The sequence below is a fragment of the Telopea speciosissima genome, chromosome 4 (genome assembly GCF_018873765.1).
Source record: "Telopea speciosissima isolate NSW1024214 ecotype Mountain lineage chromosome 4, Tspe_v1, whole genome shotgun sequence".
Lineage (NCBI taxonomy): Eukaryota > Viridiplantae > Streptophyta > Magnoliopsida > Proteales > Proteaceae > Telopea > Telopea speciosissima.
In genome coordinates this window covers 44,541,525-44,563,806 of record NC_057919.1, presented here as the reverse complement: position 1 = coordinate 44,563,806, position 22,282 = coordinate 44,541,525, and the positions used below count along the sequence as shown (strand labels likewise).

Here is a 22,282-nt window from a genome sequence, read left to right as displayed (position 1 = left end):
TCTTCCATGACGCCACAAATTGTTGGAACTTCAACATTAACCTCATAGGTGTCAATGTTATCATCCAGGGTGTCTTCACACTCTTCTCCTTCAAGGGCTAACAGCCCAATCATCATCAAGATGTGGTTCACACACCAACATCTCTGGAATAGATTCAATGGCTGTGATCACTGAGTCTGCCTTCCCTCTTTGCGGGCAGAATTTTGCGTAGTGACCATCATCTAACTGTGGAGTGAATCTTTTTGCATTACCCTGTTGAGACATCGTATTTATTTGTTGCTTCATCGACTTCATCTCATCAGATAAACCTTTGACTATATCAGCCAGTGGTTGAAGAGTGATTTGGTCACTTGTACTTGGTGTACCCATAGCTTTGATACCAAATAATGTAAGACTAGAACCAGAATAGGTCTAATCCCAGGCAGGATCAAATAGAAAAGAACTCTAGTCTTAGGAGAAAGAGGCATGAACCTTATATCTCAAAGAGGTCGTATTTCTTTGGGTTGGTAGTAATGGAATGGTTTCATTATCTAAAATGAAGAACATTTCCTACCAAAAGATCAATCCAATAATACCAGAACAATGGGATCTCAAACTGGTAAACACAAGAGAAGTAATAAATACAAACCAACAAATTTGTAACCTGTTGAAGCAACAATCAAGAATAAATAATCTCCTGAATAAAGAGAAGCCACAACAATCGAACCAGTGGTGTTGAATGACTCTTGGATCTCAAAACCTTGATGCAAACTCCAGAATACACACCCAATTGCTTGGTTGCAGGTTTTAAAACAAAGCAGAAAATATAAGAAGAATGGGGATTGAGTAGGGAAGAAGAAGGGGGAAAGGAAGGGTTGGCTATCTCAGCCTGGGCATCTTACCCATTCCATCTCAGGATTTTCACAAAGGTTCAAGCCAATATTTCATTAATCAAATTTGTGTACAATGATGGTTTCCCTTACAAACTTATATAGAAGACTCAAAAATAGACTTAAGACACTAAAAAGGAAAGGCCTAGCCTTATCCTTAACTAATAAGATAACCTGAATTATGAGGAAAGTGAAATAATAAAGAAAACAGACTCAAAATAGGACTCTAACTAAACTAATGAAGCAAATCCCGTTTTCCTACTTTCTACCCATATTTTAGGCTCATTAATTGGCCAATTACAAAATAAACCCATGGGATCAAATTCCCAATACATATACGACCCAACCCAAAACTTATTTTCAATAAAATAAACCCTTTTGGTGACTTATTTACATCAAGGGTATAACAATCAATTCACAAATCAGAGTACGAATCAGATAGCAGAATTATAAGCCCCAAACAAAATTGATGTTATGGTATCAATTTCAAATAAATCAGACTAGTAGTGACAACATATCAAGTTCAGCATTCAAAGGGAATATTCAGTCCTACTTGAAATAGGACTTCGACTAACAGTTAAGGCCTCTGTGTTGCAACGTTTCTGTTCTAAAAGTCCGAGTCTGGGTCTGGCACTGTTTTTTGTGTTTCTTTGTTTTTGGATCGATTCTGGGTCCTTAAATACTGTATGGTAACACTGAAAAGAAAAAAAGAAAACATTTCTGTAACTGGGAAAAAATGGAAACCTGTATGGGTCGGACTTCACAGAATCGTTTCTAAAGAGGGTTTCCACAAAGGGTGAAGACAAGTTGCAGAGATGGGTTTCCTCAGAGGGTTTCCACGGTGATTGGTGCTTTCTATTAGTCCACCAGAGCAGAGGTTGGAGTCCTTGGTTTGATCACGAAGAGTTTGAAGTCGCTGGTGAGAAAACAACGAAGATTACCTTCAATTCAACCACAAGAGGGCTTCGATTGCGCAGATCTTGCCAGTCGCTGACTTCGATTGCGCAGGGGTTGAAGACACTGGGTTCATGAAGACAACGAATAGCTAGGGTTATGCGAATGAAGATGTTGGTTTTATGAGTTTTATGTTTTGTGAGGCAAAACCCAATAATACCGCTCATGACTTAAGTTCATGACTTGTTTCTCTGCCTTTTCATAGAATTGATTATCAACGGTGAGAAACATCATTTTGATGTTTCTCAAATGACGCTCAAAACTGTGCTAGAGTCCGGTTCCTTTCAAAAAACAAAAAAATGGACCAGTGATGCCATACAGTTTTCAGCCCATTTCTGTTTTAAAAAAAAAAAAAAAAAAAAACACCAGAATTGGTTTTTTTTAGAACGTTGCCATACACAGCCTTAACAGACTAGAAAATTGAAAACAAATTTGGAATGGGAAAATTATCAATAGAACAATTTTGAAATCAGAAACATGATCAGCATTATAGAACCATAAAAATCAAACAATCACAGTAAGAGTAGGATTGTTAGAATTAATCAACAGCATCAGAGACTGAAGACAGGTTTTGAAAACCAATAATTTTAAGGGAAAATTACACTGCCACCCCCTGAGGTTTGTACAAAATACAGCGTGACCCCCTGTGTTTCTAAATTATACAGTTGCACCCCCTGAATTCCCACTCCGTTAGTTAGGTGTTACAATGTTTGTTAAGTTTACCCTCAAATGACTAACATATCCCTTCAGGGTGAACTTACCATTCTGCCCATAGGGCATCATCCCTAACTTCACAACCCCCTCTTCCCCTGTTACTCGAATCAGGGTGGTTTCATCCTCTTCAGCGTCGCTTCTGTACCTTTCTTCTTTGTCCCTGTTTACGTTTCCTGCAACTTCAGTTCTGGGTGGGCCTTGGGTTTGAAGTAGAAGAAGAAAAAAAAAAAAGAGAGAGAGAACTTGCATTCATGATGATGGTGTTCGTTCGTCAGATTCTCGTATAAACGTTCCTTGTTTATCAAGTTCTGTTCTTCTTTTGTTCTCCTCTGCTCTCATTGAACGGTTTTTTTTATGGGTTTTTTCCATTCTCTCTTGATTCTTCTTCTTCGACCCATCAGAGTTTCGCTTCTTGTTTGTAATACCCATTTATAATATACCCTTTTAAAGTCTCAAACCCTAAGAAACCAGAGAGCCAGAGTAACTAGAATCCCAGATTTTATTTTGGCCTGAAAATCGATCTTTTTTTAGTCTAGTTTTGTGTTTATAAGAGAAAAGGATGTTCTCTAGATCGTGTGCGAATTTGTTGAATTTGGTCTCTTCCGGGGAAGATTTGCCACATATCGGTTGAACGATGAATCGACATCCAAGGGTCATGACTGTTCCTGGGATAATCTCTGATTTTGATGACGATTATGATGACGAGGGTCGGAGTGATTCCGGTGGTTCTGATGTTGTATCCTCTGTTTTTCAAGAAAGAAGGATTATCGTTGCAAATCAGCTCCCTGTAAAACTCAGCGTGATTCGGAGACTAATAAGTGGTCTTTTGAGTGGGATAAAGACGTGCTTGTGTTGCAGCTCAAAGATGGGTTCCCTGCTGATGTCGAAGTTGTTTATGTTGGTTGCTTGAAGGCTGAGATCAATGTTTCAGAGCAAGAGGAGGTAGCCCAATTGCTTCTCGACAAGTTTCGGTGCACTCCTACCTTTTTGCCTCCCGATATTCAGAATAAGTTCTATCATGGTTTTTGTAAGCAGCATCTATGGCCTCTGTTACATTACATGTTACCCATATCTCCTAACCATGGAGCACGTTTCGACCGAGCTCTATGGCAAGCCTATGTTTCCACCAACAAGATTTTTGCAGATAAAGTGATAGAGGTGATAAACCCAGATGAGGTTTTTGTGTGGGTTCATGATTATCATCTCATGGTACTTCCCGCCTTCTTGAGGAAACGCTACTACTGAGTGAAGCTTGGGTTTTTTCTGCACAGCCCTTTTCCCTCTTCAGAAATATATAGGACACTGCCTGTGAGGGATGAGATCCTTCGTGCTTTACTGAATTCGAGTAACAGAAGTGACGCTGAAGAGGATGAAACCACCCTGATTCGAGTACCAGGGGAAGAGGGGGGTTGTGAAGTTAGGGATGATGCCCTATGGGCAAAATGGTAAATTCACCTTGAAGGGGTATATTAGTCATTTTAAGGTAAACTTAACGAACATTGTAACACCCAACTAACGGAGTGGGAATTCAGGGGGGTGCAGCTGTATAATTTAGAAACACAGGGGGTCGCTCTGTATTTAGTACAGACCTCAGGGGGTGGCAGTGTAATTTTCCCTAATTTTAATTAATGATTGCAGAAAACAGAACGTGAATCAGCTTATGAACTCACCACCAAACCAGCATTCTAATGGTGATTGGAATGGAGTACTGCAGAGAACATTAATTATGGAAAAATTGCAGTGAAAAAGGGAAAAGAAAAGGATAACAATGGTTTCCCACCAGCTGGAACAGAATTCCACTGCCCAAGGCTTCACACCAACAAGGTGCAGAATCTCACTGCCCTCCAAGGATTTCTCACCCCTACTGAATCGCACAACATCCATTGAAGAAAACTACTTCAAACTTTCATTCATCTAAATCGTCTCTGAGCCAATGGCTCTTACAAGCTTTCTATAGAAAAACTAAATCAAACTCCTAATCTAAATATGAAAAGCTAATCTTATTGCTAATAACTAAGCATAGTTTAAAAAGGAAATATAATAACAAAAGGAAACCTATTCACGCAAGGCGAGGGAATTCAAAGCCTATTAAACAACTTAAAATAAAGACTAACTAAACTAATGAAGCCTTATCCCGTATTCCTACCGTCTACCCATATTTTACGCCATTACTACTAAAACCCATATGATCAAAGGCCCAACACATACAACCCAACCCAAAGCTTATTTCCAATAAAATAAGCCCTTTAGGTGACTTATCTGCATCAGGGTGGTTTCACCATCAGACTGACTGCTCAACTGTTTATCTTGGTATATTGTCAACCACCAGCATCTTTATTGTTGCTGTTGATTCTTTACCTTTGATAAGACAAACTTTTCTATGCCTTCACTGTGATATATACCTTAGAATTTCGTTGCTGTTGATCTATTAACCCTTCACTTGTTCAGGTGAGCAACTCTTGTGGAGAAACTGGAAGCCCTAGTTCATGCAATAAGAGCAATGGTACCTCTCCTTACAGAGTCCAACTTGAACAGGATGTAAGTTTTGCGTGCTTGTATTCACCATTGCAACAATATTCTGTCTTGCTGCTTCCTGACCCCATTATAAAACCGAATCCAATCTATGTAAAGTACTTAACTGAATTTCATCAATCAAAAAAAAAAAAAAAAAAAAAGAGGTGCAGAACAAAATTCACAATCTATAGGAGTGTTGTGATGAGTGGTTCTGTGGTACCAATACTCGATCCTTGGTCCCTTAGGTCCAACATCTTAAGATTTTGACCATTGAGGTAACCAAAGGTATTGATACAATCTATAGGAGTATTGAATAGGAAAGCTTTTGTGAAGTGGCATTGATTGTCAATGTCTATAAATTATTTTTTACTTGTAGACTTTATGCTTGGACTACAGATCCTCAGTAATTATTACCTCTACATGTGATTGTAATGGCTGCATTTAGTTAAAATTATGGATCTAGACTTTATTTCATAAGATATACCCATTATGGATCTGGACTTTCTTTCATAAGATGTACCCCATAGATTCTTGAAAGGATTTAATTTGTTCCATGCTACGTTTGTAGCTTATATTGTTCAAACACAGAAGAAATGGGAATGGTTGCTCTTATATTTAGTAGATATATGGTGTCCTATACTTTTTTTTTTTCTTTTCTGAGAAAGATTTTATTAAATAGGGGAATAAGGGATTACGAGAGGATCAAACTGCTGGTCCAATTAGTCAAAGAAGGCTAGAATAACAAAACAAAAAGTTTTCTATATCTAAGTTATGGCAGAGAATGTAATTCATACGAATATTATGTATTGCATTCAAAAGGATTTGTTTAGCTTGGAACTCTTGTCATTTTTTGGATTCAAGTGCTTGCAAAAGCTTCACATAACTATTTTAGGATTAGGGAAAAGTAACACTGTTAGTCAGTATCTTTGTTATGCCCTAATTAAAGTAATTCTCTTATAGGTTCAGATATTGCAAGAACGCCTACAGGAAGAGATGGAACTGCGTGCTGTCCTGGAAAATGCCATCGAGCATGATTCTGTGGCATCATCTAATCTTTCATGTCTCCCAACTGATGTATGTTACGTTTCCATGCTCCTCACCCATTTTTCTGTGACTAATTCCTTTATTGTGTTGAGCAGTGTAGCTGGTAGTATGCTAATGCTGTGAATTATGGGAAGTCCAGTTCTTATGAAATCCTTTTTGAAATTTATTAACAAGTCATCCAAGTCTTAATTATTTCTGAATATTAACTTCATCTGAGCACTACCAACCTCATATTATTGTTATAAGTTGACTGGAAATTATGACAATGCAGCTTTATATTTCTAATATGGTCTTTCACCAAGTGAGTAAGACCAAATAATTTTTTTGATAGGCAATAAACAATAGAATTTCATGAAAATATAATAATGAAAAAGTGCCACAGAAAAATCGGTGAACAATATAAAATATCACCAGCTATACAAAAATATATGATTTTACGGCATGCACATTCTAGAAAATGATTGAGAAGAGTAGTTTTGTGACATCACCAGCGAAGAAGTTTAAGTTTCCCTAATCAGATTCAGCGAATTATCTGGAAATATGGAACCCTCGATGCCAATATCAGGTAGCCCATTCCATAATGGATCTACCAATAGTGATGCAAATCTATTGCTTACTACTTCCTTTTTCGTAGGAATTCTCCTGTTCCTTTCAGCCTAATCTGTCAAATGGCTCTAAGAGGGGTCAACTTCTAAAATATTTGTCCTTTTCTTTCCATGGGAAGATTGAAATCAGCAAGTAATAACATTTCTGAGACTCTGGGTCTTGCAGACTGCATACCAAATAAAGCAAAAAGATAATCCCATATTACTGTAGCATTGCCACAAGAATGAACAGGTGCTCTGATGATTCCACTTCATGTTTACACCATATGCATCTATTGGCCAGGTGAAGGCCTCTGAGAAGCTTTTTAAGGGCTGCAGCCCAAGCAACAATTTTGCCCTATTAGACAGACGATTAATACTGGTGCTACTACAGTTGAGACAAATGACACTCCAGAGGAATATGAGCCTTATCCTGATGATAATGATTAGATTTATGACAGTGAGGAAGCATTTGGAGCTACGTGGTCAGCTACATTTTGATAGCTGAAACCAATGGTGAGGATTGCCATAGATAGTGCATATTCTACACCTGCATGGTTAGTGGCCCTAAAATGGCTTAGGTAATTATAGATAGTGGAAGTTGCGTCAACTTAGAATCTTAAGCTTTTATTGACAAGGCTAAGCTACATACGGAAAAGCATCCCCAACCCTATTAGGTTTCTCCTTAATGGCAACAATTTGGTGGTTAAGCAAAGATGCTTCTTTCCACTCAAGCTCCAAGGGTGTGATGTGATATCTATGAAGCTAACGGATGTTCTACTAGGATGACCTTGGATTTACGACAATGATGTGCTGGTTGGTGGCATAAAAAATAGTGCATATTTCAGTTCAAGGGAAAGCCCATTATCTTCAATCCTAATGACATCCCTTCTGATACAGCTTGGAGGAGAGCATTGAGGACTAATCAGAAGCTGGTTTTTGAGGGAAAGAAGTTATTGGCACTACCACAGGAGGAGTTTATTGAGTCCAACAATGATATGTTATTGGTGAAGCTTGATCTCAATCCAGTAAGTGCAGTGGGGATCTTCAGAGGTCCGTTTCGGCCTCCAAACGCATCCAGATGGCCTAAAAAGTGCATACATCAGGGCTAGAGGCGGTGAGTCCTGTAGAGCTTGTCGAGACCTTCGAAATGATATGTATTTCGACATATGTTCAGTTCTGGTCCGACTTTGATCGGGTGGTCATTTTTGGGTTTTCTTGGGGCATTTCTGTACTTTTGTGGGTTAGGATGATGCAGATCCTAGCCTCCTCGAATTGAAGAAGCCACCCTAAACCTAGGGTTTTAGTAGGAGCCTTAGCTTAGTTTAGTTTATTTCCATATTTAGTTTTTATTTTGTGCTTTTAATTGAATCGGGTTAAATTGGTTGCATCCAATTGGTTCAATTGGTCTAATTTAAGTAAAGTGATCCTATTGGCTAAGAGGTTCTTATATCCTATTGGCTAGTAGGGAATCTTCTTTTATTTTAAGTAGTTTAAGTTGTTTTTCAGTCATTAGGACTCTATTTTGAGTCTATTTCAGTTTCCTAGTCAGTTTAAGTTAGCTAATAGGTTAAGGATTGGGTTAGGCCATTCCTTTTTAGTGTCTAAGTCTAATTTTGAGTCTTTTATATAAGGTTTTAAGGGGGCCAAGTATTGAATACGAATTTTAATTAATAAAAACTCAGCTTTATGCTTGCTGCCTTTGTTGCTGCCTTTGCTCCATCGTGAGTGTGCCTTGTGAGTAATATCAAGGTTGCCTTGTGAGTAATATCAAGGTGAAGGGATTGGTGGATCTCCAATCGACTCCTTGCATCTTGTAGATCGGAAGGTCCTTCTTCAATCAAGCTTCCTCAACTTGCTGCTACTGCAGATCTACAGATTTGGTGAGTTGTTTGTTAATTTAGTTATTCCCTTCTTCCTCTAACCTAATCCACACCCCCTCCTTCCATCAAACCCTAATTCTCCATTAAACTTACACTCCTACCTCAACTAGGACTCCCTCATAACTTCAGATCTGTCCATCAATTCCAAACCAAACTTCTAGCCTATATCCCCCACACCTCTCCCTACACTCAACCTTAAACCCAGTCCATAATCCCCACTATAACCCCTCCATTCCTCCACTCCATTGAACCTAAAAAACCTGCAACTCGATTCTGCCCAACTGCAGAATTTTAAAACCCTTCCAAACCCTAATATTCTTATACCATTAAAGCCTCCTAAACCTGCATTTTAATACCCTATAAACCCCTTTCCCAAAATCCATCTCTAAACCCTAGATCCTGAAAACACTCCATTTTCACAAGGCCTCTAACCTGAAACTCTAGATTTTTCAACTTCATCCAAATCAATCCAAACCTACACCAATAGACTCCTAAAAATCTGCCCATCATTACCAAATAAAACCCTAGCTCAAAACCCTAACCCTAACCCTAGTTTTACCCTAAACAGCCCCAAATTTGCCTAATTAGCAAACAGTTCCAGAATTTTGATCTTACTTAGCTCCTATTAGGCCTTGCCTATATAGGACTACATTAAATTGGTATCAGAGCCATGGATGATCATGGCAATCCAATCCCAGACACCAATCTGCCCCCCCACCTGATCCCATAACAGTAATCATGGGCATGCTGCAGAAACTTAATGACAAAGTGACACGGTTGGAAGAAAGGCAGGCTGTGCCTCTTGTCAACAACCCTCTATATGTAGAGGAGGATAGATTCCAAGTGCATTTTGAAGTACACGGAACTCTGGGAAGGGATGAATATCGTAGAGATCATCCCAGACATCACAGGGACCACAAAGATCATTCCAGACACGACAGGGATTACAGGGACCGACGTAGACCTGACAGAGATGACTACAGAGAAGATAGGGATAGAACTACAGAAGCACCTCGAAGACCTAACTTTGAGGAATACATGAGATCTTACTTCACTGGAGATGAAGCTACAAATAGGAGGTACGATACACAAAAAGTCAAACTAGAGCTAAAGGAGTATAATGGGCATGATGATCCACAGGTGTTCTATGACTGGCTTGCTGCCCTGGATGATTATTTTGACTGGTATGACTTGCCTGAAGATCGAAAGATGAGATTGGCACGTACCAAACTGATTGGCCCTGCCCGAGAATGGTGGCGAAAGACAGAGAGAGACATGGAGCACGTAGGTGATGCACCTACTAACATGTTATTTTTATTTTCTATTTTTAATGTGTTAATAGATGTATACTCAAGCCATGTTTTTTTTTATTGTTTCTCAGTTTTAAGAAGAAATAGAAATCAAGAAGAAATCAAGAAAGAAGAAATCGAAAGAAATAAGAGGAAAGAAGCAGAAGAAATCAAGGGAAAGAGAAAGATTTGCCTCAAGAGGTCGCCAGTGGTCGCCATGCGCCTCCCACATTGGGAGGCATGAGTAGACTAAGGAGAATATTTGCCGACATTCGAGCTCGGATGCAAGATCAACTCAATTCCCTTTGGCAAGGGACTATGACTGTATCCGAATATATGCAGCAGTTCGATTCTCTTTCTTCTCGTACTGATACTAGAGAGAGTGCTATTCAGATGTTATCTCGATTTCGGCTGGGATTTAGATCTGATATTGTTAGGGCTATTGGAGTTGTTGATGTTCTGAACATCAAGGACTGTTTCGAGAAGGCATTGAAGGTTGAAGAATTATTGGCTGGGAATAGAAGATTTGATTCCTCCACTGAGGGTACCGTCAAAACTTTTTCAGCATTCAAGTCTACTACCACTGGTCACAATCGAGCTGGAAATTCTACTGTTGGTTCTACTCGATTAGGCTACTCTGTTGGTAGTTCTTCCCGCCCTACAACCCCTCCACGTGTTGATCATAAAGGTAAAGCTCCCATGGACAGCAATGAACCCCACAAGTGTTTCCACTGTAATGAGCTTGGGCACTATGCCAAAGATTGCCCACAAAAGCATAGACCTGTTAATGTGGCTGCCAAGGCAGAGGAAACCCTTGAAGGGCACGATGGGCAAGGTATATATGCACTACCCCCTGATAGTGATGAAAACTTAAAATGTTACCTTGAAGATATAGATGGTGGTGCTCGAGGTGTCCATACGATTGCTCCAATTCTCATGGATGATGTGGTTGATTGTGACGAGGTAATTGAGAACATTTCACAGGGAGACAGTGACAAGCAAGTTGCTGTTCTTGAAGAGATGGGGCTGAATAACATGGTTATCAATATTGAAGACCCTATGGAGGTTGAGCACATTGACTTTGTGATGCCCCCTTGGTTCTTCGAAGAGAAGGCCCCACGAGTTGAAGACCATATTCCTACTGTTCTAACCTCAACAGAATTCTGCCAGGGAAGTGTTGAAGCTGCTGCCCACATGTCGCTTCCTCCTCCTCATCACAAGGTTCGTGGACGAGTTTTTTCACACAAGCAGAGTACTTGGACTCCCATTCATGATGTCAACAAGCTCAGCCCCAAGTTGCCAGAGTGTTGCATGGATTTCACCCATTCATCGGAGATGAATGTTTCTAAGTTGGGGAGAGTTGATGCAGATCCTAGCCTCCTCGAATTGAAGAAGCCACCCTAAACCTAGGGTTTTAGTAGGAGCCTTAGCTTAGTTTAGTTTATTTCCATACTTAGTTTTTATTTTGTGTTTTTAATTGAACCGGATTAAATTGGTTGCATCCAATTGGTTCAATTGGTCTAATTTAAGTGAAGGGATCCTATTGGCTAGTAGGGAATTTTCTTTCACTTTAAATAGTTTAAGTTGTTTTTAAGTCATTAGGACTCTATTTTGAGTCTATTTTAGTTTCCTAGTCAGTTTAAGTTAGCTAATAGGTTAAGGATTGGGTTAGGCCATTCCTTTTTAGTGTCTAAGTCTAATTTTGAGTCTTTTATATAAGGTTCTAAGGGGGCCAAGTATTGAATACGAATTTTAATTAATAAAAACTCAGCTTTATGCTTGCTGCCTTTGTTGCTGCCTTTGCTCCATTGTGAGTGTGCCTTGTGAGTAATATCAAGGTGAAGGGATTGGTGGATCTCCAATCGACTCCTTGCATCTTGTAGATCGGGAGTTCCTTCTTCTTCAATCAAGCTTCCTCAACTTGCTGCTACTGCAGATCTGTAGATCCGGTGAGTTGTTTGTTAATTTAGTTATTCCCTTATTCCTCTAACCTAAGCCACACCCCCCTCCTTCCATCAAACCCTAATTCTCCATTAAACTTGCATTCCTACCTCAACTAGTACTCCCTCATAACTTCAGATCTGTCCATCAATTCCAAACCAAACTTCTAGCCTATATCCCCCACACCTCTCCCTACACTCGACCTTAAACCCAGTCCATAATCCCCACTATAACCCCTCCATTCCTCCACTCCATTGAACCTAGAAAACCTGCAACTCGATTCTGCCCAATTGCAGAATTTTAAAACCTTTCCAAACCCTAATATTCTTATGCCATTAAAACCTCCTAAATCTGCATTTTAATACCCTATAAACCCCTTTCCCAAAATCCATCCCTAAACCCTAGATCCTGAAAACACTCCATTTTCACAAGGCCTCTAATCTGAAACCCTAGATTTTCAACTTCATCCAAATCAATCCAAACCTACACCAATAGACTCCTAAAAACCTGCCCATCATTACCAAATAAAACCCTAGCTCAAAACCCTAACCCTAACCCTAGTTTTACCCTAAACAGCCCCAAATTTGCCTAATTAGCAAACAGGTCCAGAATTTTGATCTTACCTGGCTCCTATTAGGCCTTGCCTATATAGGACTACATTATAGGGCTTCCTATATACTGTTCTTATCTCGTTGAGAGGGTGTGTGAGATTTGAGGGTTTTGTAATATTCTTCAGAGAAGTAGTGAAACTAAGTTCTATCGCCGGCCGTGGAGGTAGCCTATCTTCTTGGGGGTAAACCACGTAAAATCTCTGTGTTGTGTGTTTGTGTGTTTGATTCTTCTCTTAAATTTTCGTTTTCTTCTGTAAATCCCATTTTTGGGCGTTGTTTTTCTAACATGATACATGATTCATATTGGCTCTCGTCACTCGGGAAGTAGCCCTTCAAGATGAGGTTAAGCTTCCTAAGCCAATATGGGACTTGATTTTTGACTTTTCAGATTTGCTTCCTGATGAGTTGCCAGATGAGCTGCCACCTATGCCTGACTAACATTCAACATGTTATTGATGTAGTTCCTCGTTTTGTATTACCAAGCCTGCCCGTTGACAGATTGAGACCTATCGAGCATGCAGAATTGAAGTGACATGTTGATGATTTTTTGAGAAAGGGTTTCATAGAAGGAAGTTTGAGCCCTTGTGCAGTATTTGCTTTGGTTACACCTAAGAAGGATGGTTCGTGGCGCATGTGTATTGACAATCGAGCTATCAATAAGATCACAGTCAAGTATAGATTCTCCATACCATAGCTAGATGACATGCTTGATATCTGCTGTCTGGAGCTAAGGTCTCCTCTAAAATAGACCTTAAGAGTGGATACCATCAGACTTGCATCCATCTAGGTGATGAGTAGAAGACGGCTTTTAAGACTAAGGATGGACTGTTTGAGTGTAAAGTCATGTCCTTTGTCTTCTCAATGCGTCGAGCACTTTTACGCATGTCATGACTGAGGTACTTCATCCATTTATTGGTAGATTCTTGACATTGAGTAAGAGGACGATCAGTTTGATCACCTAAGGCAAGTCATGAGGGTACTTTGAGTTGAAAAGTTCTATATTAATTTCTAAATTAGCTCTTTCATGCTACCTTAAGTTGTGTTCCTTGGGCTTCTTGTTTCTTCAAGCGGCGTATAGGTTGATCTAGAAAAAGTCAAGAGCATCCTAGACTGTCCGGTTCCCAAAACCCTTACCAAAGTCAGAAGCTTTCATGTCTTTGCTTCATTCTAGCGTAGGTTCATACAAGATTTCAGTTTGATCATAGGTTCATCGCTGAATGCCTAAAGCAGAGCAAGGGAAACTTCAGGTGAACAGCCGCAGCTACTAAACCTTTTGAGCTTCTTAATCACAAGAGGACTGAGCTCTTGTTATAGTTTCCAGACTTTGACCGGGTTTTTGAGGTTGTGACAGATGCCTCACATATTGGTATTGGAGGGAGTTCTCATGTAATGAGGTCACCCGATACCTTCTATAATGAGAAGCTGAATGATGCCAAGAGGTGATATTTTACATATTTGTTAGCTGAACCGAAAAATGGTAGAATGCCTTGAGTGAGTTGTGTCTCTCCTCAGCCCTCTATATATAGATTTCATTAATAGGAACAAAATTACAAGTATACCCTCAATAGCCAACTATGATAGCTAAGGAGAGAAATAAGAAACAAAATAACAAAGAGAAATGCCCAAAGTACCCTTATCGGGTTACGTTACTTAACACTCCCCCTCAAGTTGGTGCATATATATCATGTATGCCCAACTTGACTAAACTAGGATGAAACAGCTTTCTTCTTAGCCCTTTAGTGAAGACATCTGCAAGTTGATCTCCTGACTTCACAAAGGGTATACAGATCTGCCCACTTTCTAACTTTTCCTTGATGAAGTGTCTGTTGATCTCCACAGGCTTAGTACGATCATGTTGCACTGGGTTGTGAGCAATGCTGATTGCCGCTTTGTTGTCACAGTACAACATCATTGGATGATGAACAGAACCACCAATATCCTGGAGCAAACTCTGAAGCTATAACAATTCACATATGCCCTGGGCCATGGCACGAAATTCTGCTTCAACACTAGACCTAGCCACCACATTTTGCTTTTTACTTCGCCATGTGACAAGGTTACCTCCGACAAAAGTACAACAGCCTGAAGAAGATTTTTTGTCAGGGTTACCACCTCAGTCAGCATCTGTGTAAGCCTCAATGCGGAGATGATCATGTGGAGCTAAGAGAATCCCTTTTCCTGGAGCTGACTTTAAGTAGTGGAGAATACGAAGAACAACAGCCATATAAGTGGTGTAAGGATCATGCATGAACTGACTAACCAAACTAACAGCAAACGCAATGCCTGGTCTCGTGTAGGAGAGATAGATTAGTTTCCCACCAACCTTTGATAGCGCCCCTTGTCAACTGGATCACCATCCTTCTCTAGTAGACGAGTAGAAGCCTCCAGAGTGTCACATGGGTGACATCCTAACAAACCAGTCTCTGAAAGTAAGTCTAGAACATATTTCCTTTGGGAGAACGAGCAACTTCAATCCCAAGAAAGTACTTGAGCTGTCCTAGGTCTTTAATCTCAAATTCTTGGCCCAAGAATGTCTTTAGGTGAGAGACTTCCTCTACGTCATAGCCAGTCACCACTATGTCATCGACATAGACTATGAGAAGAGTAATCTTATCTCCATTCTACTTGATGAACAAGTTATGATCAGCATTGCTCTGTTTGTATCCTACAAAGATCATTGCTTTATGGAACCCACCAAACCAATCCGGAGGAGATTGTTTCAGCCCATATAATGCCCTCTTCAGTTTGCAAACCTTCCCATGAGTCTTGTCACAAACAAAACCTAGAGGAACCTCCATATAGACTTCCTCCTTCAGTTCTCTATGAAGGAATGCAATTTTCACATCTAATTGCTGCAAATCCTAGCTAAGATTGACAGCATATGATAATAGAACCCTGTGTTCAACTTTGCCACTGGGGCACATGTCTCCTGATAATCAATGCCATGGGTCTGGGTAAAGCCCTTGGCCACCAGTCTGGCCTTATATTTGTGCACTGTTCCATCAGGCTTCTGCTTGATAACGAACACCCATTTGCAACCCACTGTTTTCTTGCCCGAAGGAAGAGCCACCAGTTCCCATGTTTCATTTTTAGATACGGCCGTCATCTCTTCCATCATTACTATCTTCCACTTTGGATCTGATATTGCCTCCTGCCATTTTTGAGGAATAGAAACAAAGGAAAGAGAGGACACAAATGCATAATAGGAAGGGGACAGAGCATCATATGAAACAAAATTGGTGATGGGATGTTGGGTGCAAGACCTAATACCTTTACGGTAGCAATAGGTAAATCAAGAGAGGGATCCTTACCAAGTAACGCAGTGGAATCTGAATTTGGATCAGGTTTTGACGATTAGAGAAGTGGTATAGTAGTGGTGATCTCAACTTGCTCTTTGGTTTTCGGCTAAAGATTTGATCCACGAGAATTTGACTCATAGGTCTTCGTTCCCCCCCGAGCAGGAGGCACCCTAGAGGCTGAAGAAGGAGGTTCCCCCTGAATAGGAGCCGGAAGGGTAGAAGAAGACTCCCCCTGGATAGGAGCTGGTAGAAGAAGAAGATCAGGCACATCTTCAAATACTAGATCATCATGCTCCCCCTAAAGAGGTGGCTGAGAATAGTATGCCAAGGATTCATGGAAGACAATGTCCATGGTAACAAATGTACGCAGAGAAGGGGGATGATAACATTTGTATCCCTTCTGGGTGGCGGAGTAGCCCAAAAAAATACAATGGATGCTCCGAGGATCTAGCTTACCATGAAGATGATGATTGCGAGCATAGCAAACACAACCAAAAATTTTTTGGGGGACCACAAAGGAGGAAGAACCTTGAAGGAGGTCAAAAAAAGTACGCCCATTAAGGTCAAGGGTAGGCATACGGTTAATGAGGTAGGTAGCAGTAAGTATAGCATCACTCCAATATTGAGGAGGAACCTGCCGTGCAAACATAATGGCTCGAGCCACTTCCAAAAGGTGGCGATTTTTCCTTTCGGCGACTCCATTCTGGGCAGGGGTGTCTACACAGCTGGTTTGATAGATGATGCCATTCTTAGGCAAATAGGCTTGGAATTGACCTTCCATGTATTCTTTGCCATTGTCACTCCGCAGAATTTTTAATTTGGCATTGAATTGGTTCTGAATCATACAATGGAATAGCTGGAAACATCGAAAAACCTCACTTTTGTGCTGCATCATATACACCCAAGTGGTCCGAGGAAAGCAATCAATGAAGGAAACAAACCATCTATAGCTAGAAATGGAAACACAACAGGTAGGGCCCTACACATCAGTATGAACTAAAGCAAAAGGAGAAGTACTTCTTTTATTGATTGGAGAGTAAGTAGAATGAGTCTGCTTAGCCAAGACACAGGCTTCACTTAAAAACTCATCCTTGTTGCAACCTTTAACTAACTGAGGAAACACAAAAGCTAAAGTTCTCAGAGGAGGGTGACCAAGCCATAGATGGAGATCCGAAGAAGTTGCTGAATGTAACTGATGAGCTGAAGAGGAAACTGTTGGTGGACAAGTCTGACCCGTGTTGATTAGGTAGAGACCACCATGTACCTTACCACCCCCAATCGTGTGGCCTTTCTCCAGATCCTGTATGACACAATGAGAAGGAAAGAAGGTTATTTTGTAGTTCAAATCTTTGGTTAGGCTACTAAAGGAAAGAAGATTAGTAGGAAAGGAAGGAACATGCAAAACAGAAATTTAGGGTAATGGTAGGGGAGCAGTGAATGGAACCCTTTCCATGAATGGGAGAAAGGGAACCATTCGCTAGCCGAACAGTATCTTTGCCAGAACAAGAAGAATAATGATAAAATACATGAGAGGAGCCAGTCATGTGGTCAGTGGCACCGGAGTCTATGATCCAAGGATTGGAGACTGTCTATGCACATTGACTACCGACCGGAATGCCTGAGGCAAAGTAAGAACTAGATGAGGCAGCAGATGCCGTGGAAGGTGCAGCAGAAGATGGCTGGAGCATGCGACAGAGGGCTAGCATTTCATCTTGAGAAAAACCAGTGTCAGCAGAGGGAATTGTAGTAGTAGAAGCAGCAGCCTCAGTCAGATTTGCCCTCGGTTTGGCTTCCCCTTGTCTCGTTTCCCCTCAAAATCAGCAGGTTTCCCATGTAATTTCCAACATTGGGCCTTGGTGTTATAGGGCCTGTGACAGTGCTCACACTTGACAGGCTCTCTGGAGGCAGCATTTCCACTGTTAGTAGTGGTAATAGGATCAGGGGTCGAAGGAGTTTGTAGGGCAGACCTAGTAACAGGAGGAGCATGTAGCATTGCAGCCCGACGAGTCTCCTCGGTATGAATCATGGCAAAGGCCTGCTCCAGTGTAGGAAAGGGAGATTGGTTCAACACTTGCAGACCAGCCAGGAAAATCATACACACGATCACTGTTGAGGTGTTGACGATAGGCAGCAACATCAGTAGGTGTAGAGGGCTGATAAGTGGAGTAATGATCCAGTTGCTGCCACAAGCTTTTGAGGGCAGCAGAGTACTTAGAAAACGACAACTCCTTTTGAGTGAGATCATGAGCCTTCTTGCGAACCTCATGCACTTGGGCAGCATTCCCCACACGTCCATAAGTCTCTTTGGCTGCACTCCAGATCTGATGGGCTGTCTCCAGAAGCATGAAAGTGTCGAACAGATCTGGTTGTATCAAGGCCAGCAAGTAAGACATGACCATGGCGTCATTGGACAGCCACTTCTTTTGCGGAGGCCCAAATGTAGGTGGCATGGTAAAAGTCCCAAGTATGTGACCATTCAATCTTCGACCAGCAATGGTCAAATAGGTGGTCCAAGACCACTTAAGATAGTTGGAGCCATCAAGCTTGATAGGGGCAGAAAAAGGAAGGTGGTCTGTCCGGGGCTTCCCATCGTGCCCAGATATTGCAGAAGAGGCATCTGAGCCTGTCACTGAAGCAGCCCAATAAGGAGGAAAGAGCCTAAGCACTCAATCAAGAGAGACCGGAAATCTGAAGATCGATAAAGGAGATAATCGACCTTAAGAGGCAATTTATCAAACACTTGGTAGGCACTCTTAAAGGGCACAGATTCTGAAGCTGAAATTAAGGTCGAAGGTGGCTTTTGGTGGTAGTAACTCCGAAGAAACAAACATCAACAAGAAGTGCAGCAGCTCTAATCAAAGAAAGTTGATTAGAGTTAAGGTTTTTGAAGAAAAAAAAAAAACTGGAAAAGGCTGAAGAAGAGGATCGATTAGGGAAGGATCTTCAAGGGGAAATAGAACCAAGTGGTGGCTGCTGATTAGGAATGAAGGGAGAGGATCTCTTAATGCAAAGGGATCTCCTCCAAGGGAACCAGCAGCAGAAAAGAAGCCCAAAACCCAAAGTCGATAAATCTCAGGGTTTTAAAAAACCAGAAAAAAGTGATCGATTGGAGAAGGGGCTGTGCAGAAGGATTTAAGGATGGATAGATGCTGCAAGTAAATTGCAAGTGAAGATCCAAGAGAGGGAAGAAGAGCCAATGAGAGAATAAATGGCTAAATCTTCAAGAACTTGGAACTCTTCAACACCACAGGGAAGGAGGCAGCATCTATCGATCAGAAAAAACTTCAAAGCATAGGATATAAAGGAGGTAAGATTAAGGGCAGCATCTAGGTCGAAAGATCAACTCATTAGAGCTACCCTTGAGTGAAGAAGGGAAACCAAGAGAAGAAGGAGAAAGGAGACCGAAGGTAGGAGAAGGAGAAGAGAAGAGAAGAGAGGAGATGGAGGCTGAGGAAGCTTGGCTCAGAATAAGGTTGGCTTTGATACCATGTTAGCTGAACCGAAAAATGGTAGAATGGCTTGAGTGAGTTGTGTCTCTCCTCAGGCCTCTATATATAGATTTCATTAATAGGAACAGAATTACAAGTATACCCTCCATAGCCAACTATGATAGCTAAGGAGAGAAATAAGAAACAAAATAACAAAGAGAAATACCCAAAGTACCCTTATCGGTTACATAACTTATCAATATGATTTGGAGCTCTATGTAGTTATACATGTGCTGGAACATTGGCAACACTATCTCATTGACAAAGAGTTATTCTCTTCACTGACCATGAGGCTCTCAAGAATCTTCATTTGCAGAAGACAATCAGTAGTCGACATGCAGTGGGTTGCATACTTACATATGTTTATCTTTGCACTGAAGTATAAGGTTGGGATTTGGGAAGGCCAAGGTAGCATAAGATTTCTGTCTAGCCACCTAGGCAGACCAAGGCATCCAAGGTGATGCCTAGGAGACGCCTTGGTGGCCAAGGCGATCACCGTACCTACATCTAGTAAGGCAAAACATCGCCTTGACACCCTGAAGCCGCCTGGCCGCCTAGGCGACGCCTTGAAAGCTATGATTGCATCCATCTATAGGTTGCCAGACCCCACATCATCTTTATACTATACCACTATGCTTATGGGAAAAGTCTATTGGAATCATCCTCCACACTAGGGAATCCCATCTTCACCTCAACCACCAACCTTATCTATTTTAAAAACTATCTTTTAATAGTTAATGTTGCATCTGTTAACTTCTATGAACTTATAATTGTCAAGTTGTCACCTAGGCATCCAGGCGCCTTGGTTGCCTTCTTGGTGTCGTCTTGCATCTAGGCCCCCTCCAATGCCTTGGGTTGCCTAGACACTAGCAGCTATGCTTATAGGCATAGTACTAAAACTCGCGAAATTTCGGTCGAGATATCGAATATTTCGAGTATCTCGACCTGTCCGAAACGAAATGTAAGTCCGATATGAAAAAATGAAATATTTCGAATATTTCGGAAATTTCGATGAAATTTCGGAAATTTCGGTCATCTCGTTTCGGAAATTTCGGTAATTTCGGTCATTCTCGTTTCGAAAATTTCAGAAATCTCGGTCATTTTTGGCATTTTACACCCACAGAAAAATACCATATTTCGACCAAACGAAATTTCGGTATCTCGGAAATTTCGGTCAGACCGAAACACCGAAACGAAACGAGATTTAGTACCATGCTTATAGGGCTGTTTATACTTTTCATACTTAATTCTGCTTGTTTGCTGGGCTCATGAATACCTATGCTTAGAACTTCTGGTATAAGTATGAGGTTGTAGTTTGCATTGCTTGTCTTTAGTGGCAAGCTGCATATCCGCTGCCAAATTGCTCCTTTCTGGTAGAGTATAGAAGTGTCTCCCTGATGGTTAGTTTCCGTCTCAACTTTGTCTTCACTTCGTTGATCAGAGTATTATGATAGATTGTTGTAAAATTTAAAGGTGGCTTTGTCTAAATATGTCATGAAGTTTTACTTGAACAGTCAAGGGGTTATGTATGCTCTTAAACTGCTAAATTATTGTTTTAATTTTCAGTACCAATTGGGGTCATCAGTTTTGTGAACACTGCATGTGCAGAGAATTTTATATCTCGAATTTGAAGTCACAATTGATTGACTTTCATTTGGCATCACATACTGGCAAATTATTTTGGATAGTGAATCAAACCCATGCTCAGTTGACCATCGACTCATGCAACTACTGTAAACTTATCCATCTCCCCACCGCCTTGAACAGCTTCTTCAACCATTATATCTCCATGTTGGCACTTACCTAAGTGTCCTCCAGTATTACTTTAGAGTTGCCAATTCATAAGAGTGAAGAAAAAGCAAACTTGGACTCTCTGACCAATTAATAGAAATTTGCCACGTGCCATTATTAGATTTTTGTATTAGCTATATCCTTTAGGATTGGTTTAATGCTGATGGTATCCTAGCTTGACCTTAAGGAATGTGGGATCCATTATTTATTATGCCTTATGCATGCTCCTCACTTGGTTATGGGTGAAAAAATTCCTTTCTTCTACCATAACTAATTGTTACTTACTTGGAAGGTGTTAAAATGATGAAGTACTATAATGACAACTAGGAATCTTCTTCCCTTTGGGATGATTCTTATAATTTTATTTTAATTTCATTTTTCCATTTTATATTCTGCCATAAATGCAGTTGATTGTTATGATTTTGATTATCAGTGTGTCTAATTTATTAAACTATATATTGTTTTATTATTTATTATTATTATTGGTTCACTCTCTAAGTTGCTTTATCTCATACAATTTACAGGCTGAAGAAGTCTTGTCTAACATTGCCATTTTGGAGGTTTCTGTTTTAAAACTTGAGCAAGAGATGGTTTCATTGCATTTTCAACTTAGTCAAGAAAGAAATGAACGGAGACTTGCAGAGTACCATTTGAAACATTCCTCTTCTCAGTCACTAGTTTTTTGCTCCCCCAAAAATATGAAAGAACCAGTATGTAATGTTTCTCTGGTCATTTTTGTCATAACAGTTCATGACTTTGATATGAATATTTCCTCCCATAGACAAGTCTGATGACAGTTATTATTTGTAAAATCATTTGTTGACTCTTTTGGTTTGCTTCCAGAACATAATTTTTATGAATGTGTAATGTAAATAAAACTTTTCCCAATAATGTGGCTGATGTGTTGAATTGAAAGGCAGAGGTGGCATCTCTTAGCCAACCTCAAGCAGTACTTCTAGATTTGATAAGGGAAGGCCTCCAACATGACCCTTTGGTTAAGAGCTGGATCGCCCTTGCACGTGAATGAAAGACATGTTGGTTTTGGGAGCAAGATGGCTTGCTCTTTGCCAAGAAGTAGAGACTTCATGTGCCCAAATGGAGCAGTCTTTCTAGGACTCTCATCCTTGAGTGCCACGAAACTAAGTGGGCTGGTCACCCAAGACAACGGTGCATTGGGGCACTATTGGAGGCAGTATACTATTGGCCTCAAATGTGGGATGGTGTAGAGGCCTATGTGAAGACTTTTCTTGTATGCCAATAAGACGAGCTATCACCTCCCAGGGAGTTGTTAGAACCACTCC

At 40.6% G+C, this 22,282-nt stretch overlaps 1 protein-coding gene across 2 annotated transcripts in view; it reads left to right on the top strand.

The window, feature by feature from the left end:
* The window catches only part of LOC122660370, an 81,906-nt gene that overhangs the window by 2,451 nt on the left and 57,173 nt on the right, over positions 1-22,282 (top strand). For both annotated transcript variants that reach the window (XM_043855649.1, XM_043855650.1), the window contains exons 3-5: positions 4,986-5,075; positions 6,012-6,125; positions 21,506-21,691. In XM_043855649.1, coding sequence (XP_043711584.1) covers positions 4,986-5,075; positions 6,012-6,125; positions 21,506-21,691 — 390 coding nt within the window. The remainder of the gene's footprint in view (positions 1-4,985; positions 5,076-6,011; positions 6,126-21,505; positions 21,692-22,282) is intronic.